Source organism: Parambassis ranga, chromosome 21, assembly GCF_900634625.1.
Source record: "Parambassis ranga chromosome 21, fParRan2.1, whole genome shotgun sequence".
In the NCBI taxonomy this organism is placed as follows: domain Eukaryota; kingdom Metazoa; phylum Chordata; class Actinopteri; family Ambassidae; genus Parambassis; species Parambassis ranga.
In genome coordinates, this window is record NC_041041.1 from 722,345 (window position 1) to 744,377 (window position 22,033).

The 22,033-nt window shown below is 50.7% G+C and overlaps 1 protein-coding gene across 1 annotated transcript in view; it reads right to left on the reverse strand.

Annotated features, from left to right (window-relative positions):
* The window catches only part of fer1l6 (fer-1 like family member 6), a 29,780-nt gene extending 8,077 nt beyond the window's left edge, over window positions 1-21,703 (reverse strand). Inside the window, exons 1-42 of the mRNA XM_028394440.1 lie at window positions 21,522-21,703; window positions 19,614-19,699; window positions 18,782-18,893; window positions 18,526-18,580; window positions 18,327-18,458; window positions 18,194-18,256; window positions 18,036-18,114; window positions 17,809-17,965; window positions 17,369-17,555; window positions 17,186-17,287; window positions 17,023-17,113; window positions 16,839-16,956; window positions 16,530-16,752; window positions 14,857-14,965; window positions 14,525-14,768; window positions 13,849-13,969; window positions 13,678-13,778; window positions 13,409-13,511; window positions 13,080-13,199; window positions 12,836-12,988; window positions 12,230-12,401; window positions 12,020-12,144; window positions 11,807-11,941; window positions 11,572-11,721; window positions 11,383-11,490; window positions 11,214-11,276; window positions 10,637-10,735; window positions 9,943-10,159; window positions 9,739-9,869; window positions 9,374-9,493; window positions 9,252-9,297; window positions 8,793-8,837; window positions 8,418-8,515; window positions 7,775-7,903; window positions 7,559-7,699; window positions 7,361-7,488; window positions 7,119-7,289; window positions 6,881-7,035; window positions 6,660-6,802; window positions 6,483-6,571; window positions 5,483-5,581; window positions 4,982-5,155 (exon numbers count right to left, since the gene is read on the reverse strand). Coding sequence (XP_028250241.1) covers window positions 4,982-5,155; window positions 5,483-5,581; window positions 6,483-6,571; window positions 6,660-6,802; window positions 6,881-7,035; window positions 7,119-7,289; window positions 7,361-7,488; window positions 7,559-7,699; window positions 7,775-7,903; window positions 8,418-8,515; window positions 8,793-8,837; window positions 9,252-9,297; window positions 9,374-9,493; window positions 9,739-9,869; window positions 9,943-10,159; window positions 10,637-10,735; window positions 11,214-11,276; window positions 11,383-11,490; window positions 11,572-11,721; window positions 11,807-11,941; window positions 12,020-12,144; window positions 12,230-12,401; window positions 12,836-12,988; window positions 13,080-13,199; window positions 13,409-13,511; window positions 13,678-13,778; window positions 13,849-13,969; window positions 14,525-14,768; window positions 14,857-14,965; window positions 16,530-16,752; window positions 16,839-16,956; window positions 17,023-17,113; window positions 17,186-17,287; window positions 17,369-17,555; window positions 17,809-17,965; window positions 18,036-18,114; window positions 18,194-18,256; window positions 18,327-18,458; window positions 18,526-18,580; window positions 18,782-18,893; window positions 19,614-19,699; window positions 21,522-21,538 — 5,111 coding nt within the window. The 5' untranslated portion in view covers window positions 21,539-21,703. The remainder of the gene's footprint in view (window positions 1-4,981; window positions 5,156-5,482; window positions 5,582-6,482; window positions 6,572-6,659; window positions 6,803-6,880; window positions 7,036-7,118; window positions 7,290-7,360; window positions 7,489-7,558; window positions 7,700-7,774; window positions 7,904-8,417; window positions 8,516-8,792; window positions 8,838-9,251; window positions 9,298-9,373; window positions 9,494-9,738; window positions 9,870-9,942; window positions 10,160-10,636; window positions 10,736-11,213; window positions 11,277-11,382; window positions 11,491-11,571; window positions 11,722-11,806; window positions 11,942-12,019; window positions 12,145-12,229; window positions 12,402-12,835; window positions 12,989-13,079; window positions 13,200-13,408; window positions 13,512-13,677; window positions 13,779-13,848; window positions 13,970-14,524; window positions 14,769-14,856; window positions 14,966-16,529; window positions 16,753-16,838; window positions 16,957-17,022; window positions 17,114-17,185; window positions 17,288-17,368; window positions 17,556-17,808; window positions 17,966-18,035; window positions 18,115-18,193; window positions 18,257-18,326; window positions 18,459-18,525; window positions 18,581-18,781; window positions 18,894-19,613; window positions 19,700-21,521) is intronic.
* Window positions 21,704-22,033: the final 330 nt, after the last annotated feature.

Genomic DNA, 22,033 nt, shown 5'->3' on the forward strand with positions numbered 1-22,033 from the left:
GTGTCTGTGTCTGTGTGTGTGTTTCTGTGTGTGTGTGTCTGTGTTTGTGTGTGTGTGTGTCTGTGTGTTTGTATGTGTGTGTTTGTATTACAGACACACAGACAGACACACAGACAAACAGAACACACACAGGCACACACAGACAGACACACACACACACAGACACACACACACACAGACTCAGTGTCTGTATGTGTGTGTGTCTGTGTGTGCGTGTTTGTATGTATGTGTGTGTGTGTGTGTCTGTGTGTTTGTATGTATGTGTGTGTGTGTCTGTGTGTTTGTATGTATGTGTGTGTGTGTGTGTCTTTTTGTGTGTCTGTGTGTGTGTCTGTGTGTTTGTATGTGTGTTTCTCTGTGTCGGTCTGTGTGTTTGTATATATGTGTGTCTGTGTGTGTGTCTGTGTGTTTCTGTGTGTGTGTCTGTCTGTGTGTGTGTCTGTGTGTGTGTGTGCGTGTCTGTCTGTGTGCCTGTGTGTGTTCTGTTTGTCTGTGTGTCTGTGTGTGTTCTGTTTGTCTTTGTGTGTCTGTCTGTGTGTGATGCTGTGTGTGTCGCTGTGTGTGTGTGTGTGTGTGTCTGTCTGTATGTATGTGTGTGTGTCTGTATGTATGTGTGTCTGTCTGTGTGTGTGTGTGTCTGTGTGTTTGTATGTGTGTGTTTGTATGTATCTGTGTGTGTGTGTGTGTGTGTGTTTGTATGTGTGTCTGTATGTATGTGTGTCTGTGTGTTTGTATGTATGTGTGTCTCTGTGTGTGTCTGTGTGTGTGTGTTTGTATGTGTCTGTCTGTTTGTATGTATGTGTGTCTGTGTGTTTGTATGTATGTGTGTCTCTGTGTGTGTCTGTGTGTGTCTGTCTGTGTATGTGTGTGTGTGTGTGTGTCTGTGTGTGTGTGTCTGTGTGTTTGTATGTGTGTTTCTGTGTGTCTGTGTGTTTCTGTGTCTGTGTTTGTATGTGTCTGTCTGTTTGTATGTATGTGTGTCTGTGTGTTTGTATGTATGTGTGTGTCTGTCTGTGTGTGTGTCTGTGTGTGTGTGTGTGTCTGTGTGTTTCTGTGTGTGTGTCTGTGTGTGTGTCTGTGTGTGTGTGTGTGTGTGTGTGTTTGTATGTGTGTTTCTGTCTGTGTGTTTGTATTACAGACACACAGACAGACACACAGACAAACAGAACACACACAGGCACACACAGACACACACACACACAGACACACACACACACAGACTCAGTGTCTGTATGTGTGTGTATCTGTGTGTGCGTGTTTGTATGTATGTGTGTGTGTGTGTGTCTGTGTGTTTGTATGTATGTGTGTGTGTGTCTGTGTGTTTGTATGTATGTGTGTCTGTGTGTTTGTATGTATGTGTGTGTCTGTCTGTGTGTGTGTGTGTGTGTGTCTGTCTGTGTGTATGTATGTGTGTGTGTCTTTTTGTGTGTCTGTGTGTGTGTCTGTGTGTTTGTATGTGTGTTTCTCTGTGTCGGTCTGTGTGTTTGTATATATGTGTGTCTGTGTGTGTGTCTGTGTGTTTCTGTGTGTGTTTCTGTGTGTGTGTCTGTTTGTGTCTGTGTGTGTCTGTCTGTGTGCGTGTCTGTCTGTGTGCCTGTGTGTGTTCTGTTTGTCTGTGTGTCTGTGTGTGTTCTGTTTGTCTTTGTGTGTCTGTCTGTGTGTGATGCTGTGTGTGTTCTGTTTGTCTTTGTGTGTCTGTCTGTGTGTGATGCTGTGTGTGTCGCTGTGTGTGTGTGTGTGTGTGTGTGTCTGTGTGTGTGTGTCTGTCTGTATGTATGTGTGTGTGTGTTTGTATGTATGTGTGTGTGTGTGTCTGTATGTATGTGTGTCTGTCTGTGTGTGTGTGTCTGTCTGTGTCTGTGTGTATATATGTGTGTGTGTGTGTCTGTCTGTGTGTGTGTGTCTGTTTGTGTGTCTGTGTGTTTCTGTGTGTGTCTGTTTGTGTGTCTGTCTGTCTGTGTGTGTGTGTCTGTCTGTGTGTTTGTATATATGTGTGTCTGTGTGTGTCTGTGTGTGTGTGTGTGTGTGTGTCTGTATGTGTGTCTGTGTGTTTCTGTGTGTGTGTCTGTGTGTGTTCTGTTTGTGTCTGTGTGTGTCTGTGTGTGCCTGTTTGTGTTCTGTTTGTCTGTGTGTGTCTGTGTGTGTTCTGTTTGTCTTTGTGTGTCTGTGTGCGTCTGTGTTTGTCTGTCTGAGTGTGTCTCTGTGTGTGTCTGTCTGTGTGTGTGTCTGTGTATGTATGTATGTGTGTCTGTGTGTTTCTGTGTGTTTCTGTTTGTGTGTGTCTGTGTGTGTGTCTGTGTATTTGTATGTATGTTTCTGTGTGTCTGTCTGTCTGTATGTGTGTGTGTGTTTGTATGTGTCTGTCTGTGTGTGTGTCTGTCTGTGTATGTATGTGTGTGTGTGTGTCTGTGTCTGTGTGTGTCTGTTTGTGTGTCTGTCTGTCTGTGTGTGTGTGCGTGTCTGTGTGTTTGTATGTGTGTTTCTCTGTGTCTGTCTGTGTGTGTGTGTGTGTCTGTCTGTGTGTTTGTATATGTGTGTGTGTGTGTGTGTGTCTGTATGTGTGTCTGTGTGTTTCTGTGCGTGTGTCTGTGTGTGTTCTGTTTGTGTCTGTGTGTGGCTGTGTGTGTGTGTGTGTGTGTGCGTGTGTGTGTGTCTGTCTGTGTGTGCCTGTGTGTGTTCTGTTTGTCTGTGTGTGTCTGTGTGCGTCTGTGTTTGTCTGTCTGAGTGTGTGTCTGTGTGTGTGTGTGTGATGCTGTGTGTGTCGCTGTGTGTGTGTCTGTGTGTCTGTCTGTGTGTTTGTATGTATGTGTGTGTGTCTGTGTGTGTGTGTGTGTCTGTGTATGTATGTGTGTCTGTGTGTGTGTCTGTGTGTTTCTGTTTGTGTGTGTCTGTGTGTGTGTCTGTCTGTGTGTGTCTGTGTGTGTGTCTGTCTGTGTGTGTGTCTGTGTGTGTCTGTCTGTGTATGTATCTGTGTGTGTCTGTCTGTGTGTGTGTGTTTCTGTGTGTGTCTGTGTGTGTCTGTGTGTTTGTATGTGTGTGTTTGTATGTATCTGTGTGTGTGTGTGTGTGTGTCTGTGTGTGTATGTGTGTATGTATGTGTGTGTGTGTCTGTATGTATGTGTGTCTCTGTGTCTGTGTGTGTGTGTGTGTGTGTTTGTATGTGTGTGTCTGTCTGTGTGTTTGTATTACAGACACACAGACAGACACACACAGACTCAGTGTCTGTATGTGTGTGTTTGTATGTATGTGTGTGTGTGTGTGTGTCTGTGTGTTTGTATTTGTGTGTCTGTGTGCCTTTGTGTGTCTGTGTGTTTGTATGTATGTGTGTGTCTGTCTGTGTGTGTGTCTGTGTGTGTGTGTGTGTTTCTGTGTGTGTGTGTCTGTGTGTGTGTCTGTGTGTGTGTCTGTGTGTTTGTATGTGTGTTTCTGTGTGTCTGTGTGTGTGTCTGTATGCATGTGTGTCTCTGTGTTTGTGTGTGTGTGTGTGTGTGTGTTTGTATGTGTGTGTCTGTCTGTGTGTTTGTATTACAGACACACAGACAGACACACAGACAAACAGAACACACACAGGCACACACAGACAGACACACACACACACAGACACACACACACACAGACTCAGTGTCTGTATGTGTGTGTGTGTGTGTCTGTGTGTTTGTATGTATGTGTGTGTGTGTCTGTGTGTTTGTATGTATGTGTGTGTGTGTCTGTGTGTTTGTATGTATGTGTGTCTGTGTGTTTGTATGTATGTGTGTCTGTCTGTGTGTGTGTGTGTGTCTGTCTGTGTGTATGTATGTGTGTGTGTCTTTTTGTGTGTCTGTGTGTGTGTCTGTGTGTTTGTATGTGTGTTTCTCTGTGTCGGTCTGTGTGTTTGTATATATGTGTGTCTGTGTGTGTGTCTGTGTGTTTCTGTGTGTGTGTCTGTCTGTGTGTGTGTCTGTGTGTGTGTGTGCGTGTCTGTCTGTGTGCCTGTGTGTGTTCTGTTTGTCTGTGTGTCTGTGTGTGTTCTGTTTGTCTTTGTGTGTCTGTCTGTGTGTGATGCTGTGTGTGTCGCTGTGTGTGTGTGTGTGTGTGTCTGTCTGTATGTATGTGTGTGTGTCTGTATGTATGTGTGTCTGTCTGTGTGTGTGTGTGTCTGTGTGTTTGTATGTGTGTGTTTGTATGTATCTGTGTGTGTGTGTGTGTGTGTGTTTGTATGTGTGTCTGTATGTATGTGTGTCTGTGTGTTTGTATGTATGTGTGTCTCTGTGTGTGTCTGTGTGTGTGTGTGTTTCTGTGTGTGTGTGTTTGTATGTTTCTGTCTGTTTGTATGTATGTGTGTCTGTGTGTTTGTATGTATGTGTGTCTCTGTGTGTGTCTGTGTGTGTCTGTCTGTGTATGTGTGTGTGTGTGTGTGTCTGTGTGTGTGTCTGTGCGTTTCTGTGTGTGTGTGTCTGTGTGTTTGTATGTGTGTTTCTGTGTGTCTGTGTGTGTCTGTGTGTATGTGTGTCTGTGTGTGTGTGTGTGTGTATGTGTGTGTGTGTGTTTGTATGTGTGTGTCTGTCTGTGTGTTTGTATTACAGACACACAGACACACACAGACAAACAGAACACACACAGACACACACACACACACAGACTCAGTGTCTGTATGTGTGTGTGTCTGTGTGTGCGTGTTTGTATGTATGTGTGTGTGTCTGTGTGTTTGTATTTGTGTGTCTGTGTGTCTGTGTGTTTGTATGTGTGTGTGTGTGTCTGTGTGTGTTTGTATGTATGTGTGTGTGTGTCTGTGTGTTTGTATATATGTGTGTGTGTCTGTGTGTTTGTATGTATGTGTGTCTGTGTGTCTGTCTGTGTGTGTGTCTGTGTGTGCCTGTGTGTGTTCTGTTTGTCTGTGTGTGTCTGTGTGTGTTCTGTTTGTCTTTGTGTGTCTGTGTGCGTCTGTGTTTGTCTGTCTGAGTGTGTGTCTGTGTGTGTGTGATGCTGTGTGTCGCTGTGTGTGTGTCTGTGTGTCTGTCTGTGTGTCTGTGTCTGTGTGTGTGTGTGTGTCTGTACCTTCTCAGCAGGCAGGTAGCTGAAGGGGAACACGAGGCGCCAGTTGAAGTTTCCCTCTCCGGTCAGAGAGTTGTAGTGGACGTCTGTCTCCTGCCGGTCGTCCTCTAAACCTTTCAGCCAGCTGCAGAGACACAGTGTTAAAGGACACGTGGACATGATGAAGGGAATGATGTCCACATAAACATCTGTGTTCTTGTGAGAACTGATTTTTTACTGGGTCATTTTCTGTGTGTCAACGTGAAGAAAGCTCGATGTGCAGGTGATGGAGCCGATCTGATCTTAAAGGGCCAGTTCATCACAAACCGCCATGAAAAGGTGAACTGTCCCTTTAAGATCAGCTTTACTGTGTGACACCGACTGCACTGACTGCACTGACTGCACTGACTGCACCGACTGCACTGACTGCACCGACTGCACTGACTGCACCGACTGCACCGACTGCACTGACCCTTTGACGTAGATGTCACTGGACTTCTGACCGGTCAGGAAGTTACTGTCGTCCAGAATCACATCCTCCGTGTTCCAGATGATGATACGCAGCTCGTACCTGAACACACACACAGACACACACACACAGACACACAGACAGACACACAGACAGACACACACACAGACAGACACACACACAGACACACACACACAGGCACACAGACAGACACACACACACAGACAGACACACACACACAGACAGACACACACACAGACAGACACACACACAGACACAGACACACAGACACACACACACAGACAGACACACACACAGACAGACACACACACAGACACACACACACAGGCACACAGACACACACACACAGGCACACAGACAGACACACACACACAGACAGACACACACACAGACACACACACACAGACAGACACACACACAGACACACACACACAGGCACACAGACAGACACACACACAGACAGACACACACACACACACACACACAGACACACACACACAGACAGACACACAGGCACACACACACAGACAGACACAGACACACACACACAGACACACACACACAGACACACACACACACAGACACACACACACACACACAGACAGACACACAGGCACACACACACACACACAGACAGACACAGACACACACACACACACAGACACACACACACACACACACAGACACACACACACACACACACAGACACACACACACACACACACAGACACACACACACAGACAGACACACAGGCACACACACACACAGACACAGACCACACACACAGACAGACACACACACACACAGACACACACACACAGACACACACACACACAGACACACACACAGACACACACACACACAGACACACACACAGACACACACACACAGACAGACACACACACACAGACACACACACACACACGTTTACGCGACAGTCAGTTCATTTAAATCATGAATGACAGGAAGTGAGAGTCTCACCCTTTTGGTTTTCGAGGAGAAATGTCCACCGATGGACCCGGGTGAGGCAGCTCCATGGGAAACATGTCTACCCACATCTGGACCTGACCCTGCCGGGCACACACACACACGGAATAATCAGCACTGCCTGTCATGTCCGTTGGTTCAGCAGAAAGATGCAGTGATATGTTTGAAGACCTGATCCATTCCAGGCCGGGCCTTGTTGTACAGAGTTCTGGTCTCGATGTGTTCTGGTACCAGTCTGCACCCCACAGCCGGGATCTCAGCCCAGCGGTGAAGGATCTTCAGAGACAGGTGCTCGTAGCACTCCAGCGGCTGGTCTGAGAGCAGGAACAGCTCGTCATCCATCGGGTTAGTTCAGATAATGCAGCTTGTGTCAGACACGCTGGCGCCTCTACCTTCGTCCATGAAGAGCGTCTTGCCGGCGAAGACTTTGTCAGCCACAGTGATGCGTCCTGGTCTGAAGTGAGGACCGTCCACGCCTTTTTCTCTGCACATCTTGGACAGCAGCTCTGATGGCTTCAGGCAGTCCCTCCAGGCGTTATACCCATCCCTGACGGACAGTGACATGGACCGGTGAGTATTTCTGTCCAAACAGAGGAACATGATCAGAGCAGACCTACAGGCTGGACCTACAGGCTGTACTCTGTGGGGAGTCCACAGGTGGCTCTGTGTTGGCTGTAAAACCGGTTTTCCAAGTCGATCCGGGTCTCTCCAATCAGGTCGTCCCCTCCCACCAGGTCATAGTCGTAGATGAGTACTGAGAGCAGAGACTCCCGAGGAAAAGTCGCCTGAACCTCAAAGGACCTGAAAACAGAGAGAACAGTTTGAAGCAGCTGGACATGTTCAGGTCCGCTGGCTGTCAGCCAGGAGCCTACCTTCCAAAAACAGGGTTGAGCTGTTTGGGAATGTAGTTGTCTCTGTCCTTGATCTCATTTTTGCCGAGTCGAAGGACAATGTAAGGGTCGGCCTTCCCATCCGGGTCAGCAGGGTGCAGGTTAGACGCCTGAGGAGAGGCGGGATTCCACTTTAGAAGATACGTTAAACCTCTCAGAGCTGAGCTGAGCAGGACTCACAGAGACGATGTAAACTCGGATGAGGACTTGGACTGGGGTGTTGGGAGGTATTCCTCTGCTGACTCTGAAGTGTCCGGCCTCCAAGGCTTCGTCCCAATCCTCCTCATCATCGTCAGTCAGCTTGTAGAGGCAGAATCGGCCCTGAGGAGCAGCGTGTAAACTGAGGAACGTTCCGGAGACACGGCAGCAGCACGGAGGACATTCAGACAGTCTCACCTTGAATTTACCGACAAACCTCTCCTCCGTCCCTCCGTCCTCCTCGCTGGCTTTCCCTCTGAACAGCTCGTACGTGTTCACCCAGTCATCGAACGGCCCAAACTCCGCCTCCAGCTCCTTGTTGTACAGCTGCAGACAGACGATCACACACCAACAAATACAAATGTGGTCAGCAGCGTCTTCAGCAGGAGGCTTCAGGACAGAAGTCACACTCAGTGTCAACGGACCAGGACCTTTGCTGTGAGGTCATGGTGATGTCATATTGTTAAAAATATGAAGCTGAAGGAATGTAAATAAAAACATAAAACGTTCTCCGAGTCCTGAGTCTGTCAGATTCTAGTCACATGACCCCCGTCGTCACACTCTGACACCAACGTTGTGTTTTTTTAGACCAATCAGGAAAGGGTTCACTTTGGTGGAGTCCCAGCGGCTAACTCATCTTTTCTGATGCTACATACAGATGCTAGCTGTGAGAACGTCCAGTGTTAGCATGGGGCTACAGAATGCTAACAAAACTTAGAAACATCCATCCAGACATTTACTGTCAGCGATGCTCTGACCCGTCCACTGAGGAGACAGGAAGTGGACAGCATGAGAGGAACAGTTAGCCGGTTAGCATTACCCCTGCCGAATGAGGCCGTACCTTCAGTGTGGCTAATCTGGTTGGAAGGCTGGTGGTGGGCTCCAGAGCTCCCTTTACTTTCTGCTTCTTCTTCCTGTCTCCATCGGACTGGCTGCTGACTGATGGAACAAACACAAACGCTTTCAGAGGTGAACACACACAGACACACCGCCATGAGACTCGGCGGACTCTCCCTCCGTCTCTGCTCTGTCTTTCCTGAGCCATCCTCATCAAAAGCACCTGTACATCAATGAGCCAATCACAGAGCGGCCTGCTTTGGCCCGTCTGCAGGGCCACACCACAGAAACCAATGAGATGCAGTCAGTTCCCACCACAGCCTCCAGAGGGCAGTAAAGCAGTGAAAATGAGACCGAAGCTAGTCGTCTGTAATCTTACCCAGAGAGTCTAGTCCATCGCTGAGCAAGCTGTGGTACGACAACGCTGCAACACACAACAGTGTGTGTGTGGGTGAGTGGGACAGCAGCTACCGCTACACACACAGTTATTGATCTAACTGATCAAAGCAACATTTATTTTAAAAGTCCAGATGTAACTAGTGAATATTGAAAGCCTGGCACACAAGAGTCAGCCAGGCCTCAGGGCCCGAGCTGAACCAGAGTCCAGTCAGGAAGTGCGGTCAGTTCTGTCCAATCAGGGTCCAGTCAGGAAGTGCTGTCAGTTCTGTGTGTTTCAGCAGTGACTGCTGGGTCTGAGTCATTCCATTACTCCTGTCAGATACGAGCTGCTTCAGCTTCATCCAGGGAGGCCGCTGTAACGTTCTGTCAGTTCTGGGTATGATGCTAATCAATCATCATCATCTTAACCGAACCGTCACCTGGTGAGTGCGTCTCTTACCTCTCTCAAACACATGTGGGAACAGAGACCCGTCCTTCTGCCGGCTCTGAAACACACACAGCCAGCGTTGTGGTGCGTCCGTCTGTCAGCTTCACCGTGTAACCCTGAACCATGTGACCGACCTGTTTCTCCACTGACGCGTAGTACTTGGACCACCAGTCGATGACGCTCTCTGCTGACTCGTCAGCGATGGTCCGCCTCCTGCGCTTGGTGGATCGACGTGTGCTCTTTGCCTTGGTGTCCTGAATTATGAACGCACACACACACAAAGGGATTTGTAGACGGGTGGGTGAGGGCCACATAGACGTCCACAAGAAAAGCAAAGGGCCATGTTTTTATCATGAATGATAACCGGCTCAGTATCTACCCCTTTATAAACACTAGTTTCATCATTGTAAGAGTCATTCACTGCTCCTCTGTCCTCTGTCCTCTGTCCCTGTCCCTGTCCTGTGTGTGTGTGTGTGCGTGCGTGCGTGTGCACTCTGACCTTTTTCTTCCCAGCTTCTTGCACCACAATGGGTGGAGGCGGAGGCGGAGCTTCATGTTCTATGGTGATCAGGGTGTCCTGGGTGGTTTCTGATGGGGCGGAGCTGATCTCTGCAGGGTCCCAGGGCCGCCCTGATGGACGGGACGTGGAGCATGTTAGGACCTAGGAGGCTGGAGGAACAGACTCACAGTGCAGCTGTCTCACCCTCTGCACCACGTGGCTCCGCAGCCCCCGGCGTGTGCGTGACCTCGGCCGGTTTGTGTGTCTGTGTGGGCGCGGGCGGTGCAGGAGGTGGAGTATACTTGAAGGCCTTGAGGTTGTTGATGATGTGATTTCCAACCAGCGTGCTGCGGCCAAAGGCTCTCCAGTCCACCACGGTGATGCTGAGGGGAGGGTGGAGGTGCTCGTTCTCCGGCAGCTCCTGCAGAACACAGTCAAAACAATCAAGTGCTGCTAAGTGGCTAAAGGGGCTACAGATGATGTCATCAAACGTTTGTACTGTTGAAGAGGTCGGAGCGGTAAACATGGTGGTGCTGGTGTTGTAGTCATGTGACCGTGGGGGGAATAAAGTTATTCTGTTCTATATGAATGAGTAACAGGCAGCCTACTGTGCATGCAGCTGTCTGGAATTACTGACCTATCAGCCAATCAGAAAATAGGATTTCTTGTTGCCAGGTGAGGTCTGAGCTTCAGCTGTAAGCATGCGGCCCATGATGCAGCAGCAACCTGTGCGCTGCAGGCTGTACAGGTGGAGCTGGAGGTGGAGGAGAGTCAGGAGAGGGACAGAGGGCCCGCCACTGTTCAAGGGCCGTGTGGGGCTGAGTGTGTGTTTGTTTACTTTGTCGTTGGGTTTGGTACTGTTGTGTGTTGTGATGTCTGACGTGTGTTGTGTAATCACCAGTTCTATGACATCCATCAGTGTGGTGAAGTTCGGGTTGGATTTGTACTTCTGGATGACGGAGGAGCGCAACGTTTTACCTGCACAATCTATGAACACCTGAAAGAGAGAGAGTCGGCTCCTAAACACAGAGCGGCAGGGAGAGAGGGAGAGAGAGAGAGAGAGAGAGAGAGAGAGAGAGAGAGGGAGAGAGAGCGAGAGAGAGAGAGAGCGAGGGAGAGAGAGCGAGCGAGAGAGAGCGAGGGAGAGAGAGCGAGCGAGAGGAGAGAGGGAGAGAGAGCGAGCGAGAGAGAGAGAGGGAGAGAGAGCGAGCGAGAGAGAGAGAGAGAGAGCGAGCGAGAGAGAGAGGGGGAGAGCGAGAGAGAGAGAGAGCGAGAGAGAGCGCGAGAGAGAGAGAGAGCGAGAGAGAGAGAGGGGGAGAGCGAGAGAGCGAGAGCGCGAGAGAGAGAGAGCGAGAGAGAGCGAGATAGAGAGTGAGAGAGAGAGAGAGCGAGAGAGAGAGAGAGAGAGAGAGGGGGAGAGAGCGAGAGAGAGGGAGAGAGCAAGAGCGCGAGAGAGAGAGAGAGAGAGAGCACACCTGTGGTCGATCTACAGACAGGAACTGAACCTTTTTCAGCTCCCTCAGACCCCAGAACAGCACCTGGTGAAACGCACACACAGACACACACAGACACACACAGACACACACACAGGGATGTTAGGATTAAAAACATAAAACGAATCAACATTTTTACACACACACACACCTCGAGCCTGTAGGTGCTGAGAACTGGCCTGATGTTGGCAGGAACTCTGTAAATCCCTCCGACCCGCTCCTCCAAGTCCGGCATGACCTTGGGTCCAGATGCTGGAATCTACAGATGTCACAGAGACATGTCTGACATCAGCACGCCGTCCTGCGTCATGATGATAATGGTGGGTCTGTGACCTCTGACCTGCAGCAGCTCAAACGCAGCCAGCAGGTCTCCTCCCGACTGGCTGCCGCAGTGCAGGGGGCTGTACTGCAGGGTGGGAGGGGTGTAGGGGTCAGAGGTCAGCCGGACCTCCGGCACCGCCACTGTGGTTCCCAGATACTCCGCCTTCCCCTGCACACACACACAGGGGAGAGGTCACATGTTCAGTCACATGGCCAGCAGCAGCATTGATCTGAGGATGGATCTCTGTGGTCACCAGGGCGTCGTCGTCGTACACCTCCACCAGGACGCGCGGCGGCTCCTGCTGGACGAACTGCAGGTCTCCACCCAGCAGCACACGGCCCAGCTGCAGGCACTGATTCCAGGTAGGACTGAGAGTCTGACTGATGATCTGACACACACACACACACAGTGATGACATGAGGGGCTACTGGTGCAGCAGCATGACGTTCTGAGCACACACACTCACAATGGTGGTCTGGCTGTGTGACAGGAAGGTGACGCGTGCGAACGGGTCTGAGAGGCCCGTGTTGTCAGCAGCGATCAGCCCGCGAGCCTGATACATGTGACACCTGAGCTGGAACTGATGCTGCTCTGAAGACAGAAAACAACATGGCGGCGTGGTGAGAGGACAGGGCACTCACTGTGACACCTGGTGTATGTGATGTCACAGCCTCACCTCTGCAGAGCAGGTGTGATGGAGGGCTGTTGGCATCGGCGCCCCCTGTGGCCGGATGGAATCCTGCAGGCAGGTCATCCAGCATGTGGCTCGAGTCTGAGCACGCTCCAAACCACAGGTACACCTCCAACTTCGCCTGGACCGACAATCCTGCTACACGCTTCCCTGGAGGCTGCACACACACACACAGACACACACACACACACCCATCAGTGGAAACTGTAAAAGACATGCTGTCTGTGTGTGTGTAATCATACCCTCCCTGTGTGTCTCTGTGTGTGTCTCTTTCTGTCTGTGTGTGTGTGTCTCTTTCTGTCTGTGTGTGTCTCTGTGTGTGTCTCTGTCTGTGTGTGTGTATGTGTGTATGTGTCTCTTTCTGTCTGTGTGTGTCTCTGTATGTGTCTCTTTCTGTCTCTGTGTGTCTCTTTCTGTCTGTGTGTGTGTCTGTGTCTCTGTCTGTCTGTGTATGTGTCTCTGTGTGTCTCTTTCTGTGTGTGTGTGTGTGTGTGTCTGTCTGTGTGTCTCTGTGTGTCTCTTTCTGTGTGTGTGTGTGTGTGTGTCTGTCTGTGTGTCTCTGTGTATGTGTCTCTGTGTGTGTGTGTTTACCTTCAGGAACAGTGTGATGATCTTCCCACAGTGGATGCCTCGGGCCTCTTGGCTGCTGGAGAACAGCAGGTCTCTGGTTCGAACCCGAGCGTACGCCACACGCTTGTTGTTGCTTAGCAACCAGACAAACATGTCGGGCACTGTGTGCTGTGGCTGCGTGTACAAGAGAGGCCAAGATGTACAGGTAGAACTAAGAAGACACACAGACACACACAGACACACACACACAGAGTGGCGGTGTTACCTCCTCCACCAGGAAGCGCAGTCTGTGTGTGAGTTTGGTGGCGTCCTGCAGCATCTTCTTCAGACCTCCTGCTTTTCTCCTCCGCTCTGTCAACGACTGGGCCTCTGAGATCATACCCTCCTACACACACACAGACACGCACACACACACACACAGACACACACACAGAAGAAGAAAAAAATAAACGTCATTTGTCCTGCAATGGGGAAATTGCGAAGAATTGCGTGTCTGTCTGTCTGTGTGTGTGTGTGTCTCTGTCTGTGTGTGTCTCTGTCTGTGTGTGTGTGTGTGTCTGTGTGTGTGTGTGTGTGTGTGTGTTATTGTCCCACCAGCTCCTGTTTGCACATGGTCAGGCGTTTCTTGTCGAGCGGTGTCAGCAGTGTGGATTTGATCTCTGCCTTCAGTTTGGCTTCTGCGGCTGCGATGAAGCTCCTGCAGGACAACATGAGTCTGAACTATAAGAACTTTATGAGTGAAGAGCTGCAACAGAACAACGTGGACCCGGTACAGACAAAGTCTGGACTGTTTTTAACCCCTCGCTGTTTTCTTCGTGGGGATTCTGATCAATAAAATCAATAAGAAGCTTGTTGATGAGCACCTGGCGTCCAGACAGAAATCTCTGAGGACGGTCCTGAGAGTCGGCTCGGCCGCCGCGTCTGACTTCTTGTGAAGCTCCTCCACACAGGCCACGCCCTCCTCCTGTGGGACAGGAAGAGGTTCAGGAGGAGGAACATCAGAGCACTGTGTGTGTGTGTGTGTGTCTGCATACAAACAGAACAGCTATATTCTCCAGCATGTTAGAGTTGTGCAGGCGGTAAGTTCTGCCCTCCCAGTGACTCAGAACACTGACACACGGCTTCTGCTTCTCCAGGGGCAGATACATGTAGTACCTACACACACAGACACACACACAGACACACACACACAGACACACACACACACACACACAGACACAGACACACACACACACACACACACACACACAGACACACACACAAAGACACACACAGACACACACACAGACACACACACAGACACACACACAGACACACACACACACAGACACACACACACAGACACACACACAAAGACACACACAGACACACACACAGACACACACACACAGACACACACACAGACACACACACACACACACAGACACACACAGACACACACACAGACACACACACACACACAAAGACACACACACACACACACACACAGACACACACACACACACACACACACACACACACAGACACACACAGACACAGCGAACACACACAGACACAGCGAACACACACAGACACAGCGAACACACACACACAAACAGAACAATTTAATCTTCCAAATCTTCCAATTTACAGCCCCAGCTGTCAGTTCACTGACTGTCCTGAGGGGGGCGCTACACAGCAACAGTGAGCATGAGGACAAACTGACTCCACCTGTTCCCCTCGACAATGAGCGGTTTTTCCGGAGGTGTGACGGACTTGGAGGTCGCAGCGGGGCCGGAAGAGTCATGAGGTTCTCTGGGGAGGAGGGGGGAGGAGGGGGAGGTGGGGGAGGAGGAGGAGCCAAACAGGTCGGCAGTGTCAGGGACATCCAGCGCTTTCCTCCTCCGAGAGAGGGAGGGGCTCGGGATGGGGATGGCGGGCTGCGTCGCAGACTCCAACACGTTACCATAGTTACCTGAGAGAGGAAACAGAAGAACACCACAGAAGAAGAGTTTACCTTCTACCCCGAGCACACAGAGGTTTTCCGTGTCACCGGGACTCACCCAGCGAGAACTCAAAGCTGATTGGCTTGTCTCCGATCTTCCTGTCAATCATGGTGGCTTCAAACACAGCTCCGAACAGCAGGAAGCTCTCTCTGCTGTCTCCAATTACCTGCACACACACACATTTTCAGTCCTTAAAGCTGCAGCACAGAACCTTTGTCTCCCCCTTCAGGCAGTCAGTGAAACTACAAACTACACAACAAGTTATCATTCCAAGAAAATGACCAATAACTGGCGACCTCGGGATAAAGGACCTAAACAGCTACAGACCAGTGACGTCCCATCCGATGAAGACCCTGGAGGCTAGTTCTTTCCCACCTGCGCCCCCTGGTGGGCTCATCGATGGACGTCCTGCAGTTTGCCTATCAGCCGGGCAGTGGAGTGGATGATGTGAGGTCTCTTTCTCACCTGGAGAAAGCTGGGAGCACTGTGAGGATCGTGTTCTTTGATTTTTCCAGTGCGTTCAACACCATCCAGCCCACTGGGGGCAAACTGGTGCAGTCAGGGGTGGACCACCACCTCACATCATGGATACTGGACTACTTAACCAACAGACCACAGTTGGTGAGGGCACAGGGCTGTGTCTGACGTGGTCATCTGCAGCACGGGAGCCCCACAGGGAACTGTTCTTGCTCCCTTCCTTTTTACACTCTACACTGCAGACTCCTGCCACCTCTCATCCAGCTGTCAACAGAAGTTCTTTGATGACTCTGCAGTGGTCGGCCTCATCACAGACGAGGATGACAGGGAGTACAGAGGACTTATCCATGACTTTGCAGACTGGTTCCACGGAAACCGTCTCAAGATCGACGTGGGTAAAACCAAGGAGCTGGTGGTGGATTTCCGTAGGCACAACCACTCCTGCCCTACACCAGTGAACATCCAGGGACTGGACATTGAGATGGACTCTTACAAGTACCTGGGTGTTCGTCTGAACAAGAAACTGGACTGGTCTGACAACACAGCTGCACTCTACAAGAAGGGCCAGAGCAGACTCCACCTCCTGAGGAGACTCAGGTCCTTTGGAGTACAGGGACCACTCCTGAGGACTTTTTATGACTCTGTGGCGGCATCTGCCATCTTTCATGGAGTGGTCTGCTGGAGCAGCAGCACCTCGGCAGCAGACAGGAAGAGACTGAACAGACTGATAAAGAAGGCCAGCTCTGTTCTGGGGAGCCCACTTGATCCTGTGGAGGAAGTGGGGGATCGGAGGATGCTGGCAAAGCTGTCCTCCCTGATGGAGAACACCACCCACCCCGTGCACAGCACTGAGCAGCTCCTCACACTGTGTGAGGGAGCAGGTCCTTCCTACCTGCTGCCGTCAGACTGTACAGTCAGGCCTGCTCACAGTAGATCATGTGTTTATGTATATATATATATTCATTCCCAGCTTCTAGCACACTGCCTCCTGTATAATAACTGGGATCGTGTCATACAGTGCAATAACCTTTTTCAGCTCTTATGTATATAATTTCATCATACCGGATCATAACGTAACCTTCAGTACTGAGGTCACGTTATTCTGTTAATTATTTAGGCTCTTATCTTAAAAAACGTCCTGGTTTCTGACTGCAGGGTTCTCTCAGGACAGCTGAGGCTGATGGGTACTGTAGTCCTGTACTACGCTGTAGTCCTGTCTCACTAAACATTGACAGTAACATCATCGTCCTCACCACAGATGGAGGATCCACCGGCAGCACCTCTGCAGCTTTTCCTTTGTCATCATCAGCTGCTGCTCCTCCTGCTGCTCCTCCTGCTCCTCCTCCTCCTGCAGGAGCTTTCCCGTCCTTCCCTCCAGCCTTCCCTGCCTTTGCGTCTTTCACAGGTTTCAGTTTGGTCTCTGATCCTGTCCCTCCTGACAGGATCTCCACTGCCAGCTCCAGGTAGATCCGACCCCTGACCAGCCAGACCCGGACCACATGTTAACATTCGGGCCTACATGTAATGAGACCATGAGAATCACGTTTAATCCCAGCACACACCTGTAGGACACGCCCTCTCCGATGCCCTCGTTCAGCTCCACAGTGTCATCGCCCAAAGAAAAGTTGCGGGCGGAGCCATACAGGTTGATCCAGGCGGGGCCAAAGGTTGGCAGGAACCCTGAGAGGAGGAACCAAGAAGATCAGAGAGCTCAAAGACGTCTTCAGCCTGCACTCGTCCTCCTACCTTTGTCTCCGTCCTGCTCATTGGAGATGCGCCTGAGGTCAAAGTAATGTGTTCCTATGGCGACGTCGCTCATGCTTCCCTCGTCCCACACCTGTGAGGAGACGGGTAGTCCAGATCATTCACCGAGACATTTCAGAAACCCTGCAGCTGGAAAAGACCAGACCTGGATCTTCATCCTCTGACACAGTGGAGGAAACATCTCTGTGAAGACAACCTGCTCGTTCCACACGGGGTCAGCGGTCGACTTCTGAGTGGACGTGCGACCCTGAGAGGAAAGGTCATGTGATCAAGCACGCACTATTACAGAAGCTGCTCCTCATCAGCTGACGCCTGACCTCTGACCCACCACTTGTTTGAAGAAGCTGACGACCACGTACGGGTCTATGAGAGCCGTGTTGTCTCCGATGAAGGCTTTGGTCACGTTGGCCATGATGCTGGAGTTGTTCCGGGGCAGACCTTCAGCCTGGTACACCTTCACACAGAAACGAGCCCACGGACGCTCAGCGGGAAAACCCTCTGGGATCAGCAGGTTCCTGAGGACGGAGGGGACACACAACAATCACAATAACATCGCAACAGCAGCTGCCTCAGTGCAGCTGTAATACCCATGAGAATCACTAGATGGAGCAGTGAGTGTAGCATGTAGTCTGTTAAATTCAGAGAGGAAGAATCACAGTTAGCTCCTCGCTGCGCAGAGATCCAATGATTGAAGCTAGCATGCTAACCAGCTAGCCGCCGACTGACCTGCAGTGAGGTTATAGAGACAGAGCGAGCTGGAAGACATACTTGTCTATCTGCTCCTCGGCGTCACTGGCTTTGGGTCCCGGCTGCATGGCGTCTCCCTTCGCTGACAAGCTGATGTCACATTTGATGTAACCTTTGACCCCGGTGCTCGTGTCGCCTGGGTTGGTCAGCATCGCCCACTTATTGATGAACTGGTGACCTGAGGGAGGAACAGAGGCGTCATGCACCTGAACACACCTGCAGCTCTGACAGGTGAGAGCGGGTCTGACCCGGCTGCTTGTACACCGTCCAGACGTCCATCTTAAAGGACCCGACACAGAAGCTCCTCAGCATCTTAGAGTGCATCACCTGGAGAGAACACAGACACACACAGGGTGAGGACAGACTGAAGACCCACACTCAGCAGCAGACCCCGGTGTTTCCTCACCGTCAGTTTGATGACTTTGTCAAAGAAGACCTCTTTGTGGGCGAAAAAGTCGAACACGAAGTACTGAGGAGGAGGAGGAGGATGAAGCAGCTGCTCTGACTCTCATTTCCAGGTGAATCTGATTGGTTCGTACCTCGTTGTAAAATGGAGCGTTGGTTCCTTCTTTGACCGCCGTCTGCTTTTTCTCGTCTCCGATCTCGATCACCACGCTGGGGTCGATGTTTTCTCCCACCAGCTGGCGAGCTTCTGTGATGTTCACGGCGATCTGCCGGACAGACGGACGTCAGAGAGAGAGAGTGAGAGTGTGTGTGTGTGTGTGTGTGTGTCCTGACCTGGAAGCTCTGTGGTTTTCCTTCACTTTCTTGGATGCGAGTTCTCAGTTTGGCCCTGTGGAGGTGGTGACACTCAGGTCATGTGACTCACTGACTTGTTTGTATTGTTGAGATTTATTTATTCACAATCAGACAGTAACACAACAAAGAAACACAAAGGAACACACAAACATGTGGTCACATGATGTTTCTGCATGTGCTGATGATCAGATTAGCATTTTAGCTGCTAACAGTGTCACATGCTGTGATGTCATACCTCTTGTTGTTTGTTATTATTCTGGTTCTGACAGCAGAACTTCCTGATTGGTCCTGAGAGGGTTCTTCATCCAGGAGAGAGGACGCTTCAGAGGGAGCCTCAGCCTCACTGTCTGCACACACACAGACACACACAGACAAGGAGACACACACAGAGAGACACAGACACACAAGAGACAAAGAGACACACACAGAGACACAGACACACAGAGACACAGACGGAGACACAGACGGAGACAAAGAGATACACACAGACAGAGACACACAGAGAGACACAGACACACAGAGACAAAGAGACACACAGACGGAGACACAGAGACACAGACGGAGACACAGACAGAGACAAAGAGATACACACAGACGGAGACACACAGAGACACACACAGAGACACAGACGGAGACACACACACACACAGACACAGAGACACACACAGACGGAGACACACAGAGACACACACAGAGAGACACAGAGACAAAGAGATACACAGACGGAGACACACAGACACAGACAGAGACACACAGAGACACACACAGAGAGAGACACACACACACACAGAGACACACACAGACACAGAGACACACACAGACGGAGACACACACACACACACAGAGACAGACACACACAGACGGAGACAGAGACACACACAAACACACCCAGACAGAGACAGACAGACACACACATGGATGATGCTCAGTAACCTGTAGACAGTCGCACACTGTTTGACATGTGACTGTTTGACAAAGGCTGGTCTGAGTGACACGTTGATTCCTCCACACACTCTGTGGTCAGAGGGTGTGTGTGTGTGTGTGTGTGTTTGTTTTCCAGGCCTTACCCACAGCTGCTTTGTTTGCCAGGACCAGGTCTGTGTTGACTTTCTGCTTCTTCTTCACTTTCATGCCAAATATCTTCTTGGCCTTCCTGCTCAGACAGAGCGGACCGTCAGGGTTCGGACAGGTTTCCCTGCAGTTTGCTTTGTTGCCATGGGAACAAGCCCCGCCCCATCCACTCAAATGATTTTATACATTTAACATCTAACCACTGTTAGCCCTCCACATGCGAACAGCTCATCAACTCCATGATTACACAGACAGACAACTGGCGCTCCGACAGGACGTCCTTCAAACGGACATTAACCCTTCAATACAAACATTTTACATGTTACATCACATACAGGCATTATTAAAAGGTTTCCCTGTGAAACACAGACTCTACAGTTTAGACGTGTCCTCAGTGTATAAAGACAACTTAGCAGAGATCACAGACGGACACACAGACGGTGATGATCTGACCTGTGCCGGCTGGCTGGACTCTCCACAGGATCCATGCTGCTGGTCGGACTGCAGCCTCACACTGAGCCTGTCCCTCACAGTCCCTCACACTGAGCCTGTCCCTCACAGTCCCTCAAACTGAGCCTGTCCCTCGCACTGAGCCTGTCCCTCACAGTCCCTCACACTGAGCCTGTCCCTCACAGTCCCTCACACTGAGCCTGTCCCTCACAGTCCCTCAAACTGAGCCTGTCCCTCGCACTGAGCCTGTCCCTCACAGTCCCTCACACTGAGCCTGTCCCTCACAGTCCCTCACACAGAGCCTGTCCCTCACACTGAGCCTGTCCCTCACAGTCCCTCACACGGAGCCTGTCCCTCGCACTGAGCCTGTCCCTCACACTGAGCCTGTCCCCGCTGGATGCAGCCTCACACTGAGCCTGTCCCTCACACTGAGCCTGTCCCCGCTGGATGCAGCCTCACACTGAGCCTGTCCCTCACACTGAGCCTGTCCCCGCTGGATGCAGCCTCACACTGAGCCTGTCCCTCACACTGAGCCTGTCACTGCTGGATGCGGAGCCTGATCTGAGCTCCATCACATCAGCTGACCGCAGCGTAAACACGTCTTATCCAAACACGCAGCGGAGCCTCCTTCATGCTAAACAAAGCACCGTTCAGCCCGGCTGCACTCTGCTCTCAGATCCACTGTGACATGTTTACATCTCTGTCCTCAGCTGTCAGAGGTCTCAGATGTCTGTCTGACTCTGTCTCCATCACTCTGTACTGTCATAAAACTGTATCGTCTCACTTAAGTCAAACCTCTGTCCTCACACCACTGATATGAGCCAGGACAGAACAGAGACACCAAGACAGAACAGAGAGACACCAGGACAGAACAGAGACATCTGGACAGAACAGTGAGACATCGGGCTGCTTCAGCACTGTCCTGCTGCACAGACTCACCCCTCAACAACAACCTCATTGTGCGGCTGGATGCTCAACAATCACACACAGCCGGCTCCATGTTTCTGAGCTCATAAAGGTCTCAGGTGACATCACAGTGTTTGACCTCAACAGGGAACACAACGTGGATCTACCATCGAGACACATCGAGACATTCAGACACAGGAAGATGCAGAGACACAAACAGCAAGACACAGAGACACAGCGAGACAGAGAGAGACACAGCGGTCTGAGTCTTTCTTTGTGAATCAGCTGATGACATCATGGCGTGTTGTTGCTGTGTCCGACACGTGATGTAAGACAGTGAAAACATAGAATATAAGTGACTAGATCAGCCCTTATTATCCAATACACAATCACACATATTAGACAGCACCACACAGAGACCTGATGTTAAAGTCAGATCAGTGCATCCCTCACCCTCAGCTGACCTCCTCCTCCTCATCATCATCATCAGAACATGTGGTCTGAATCTGAGGCTCTGAGGACAGAGCTCAGGTGAGCAGGCGTCTTACCGTACTTTGGGATCCATGGTGGAGCAGAAGGCGTCCGTCGTCGGTCTGCCAGGTGGATGCACTGAGCTGCATCCTGTACAGGAGCCCACCAGCTGATTGGCTGATGGCTGTTTGTTCAGAGGAGAGGCAGCATGTGGCTGACGGAGGTCAGGTCATCAAGGAGCTTCCCCTCCTGCAAACAAACGGCTCTTCTTCTGTGGTTTTTAATGGTTTTACTGCTTCCTGTGTTGCTGCGGGATCATCATCATGTCAGAGTGATTAACTCCTGAGGTGTCATTTCAGCACTTTCAGAGTTAAAGTGTGTGGAGATGTTTGCCAGAATTAACCCCGCACCCCCGCCACCACCACCACCACCACCATCAGTGAGGAGGGCTGTTGGGGTGTAAATATGTGAATATGGGTGTATGACAACCAGCGGTCTGGGTGGTGGAGTTAATCTCCCTCCACCTGGTAGATGCTGTGGCTGTGACTGAAGAGGCCCTCTGTCCTGCAGCCTCATGTGTTACCAGCTT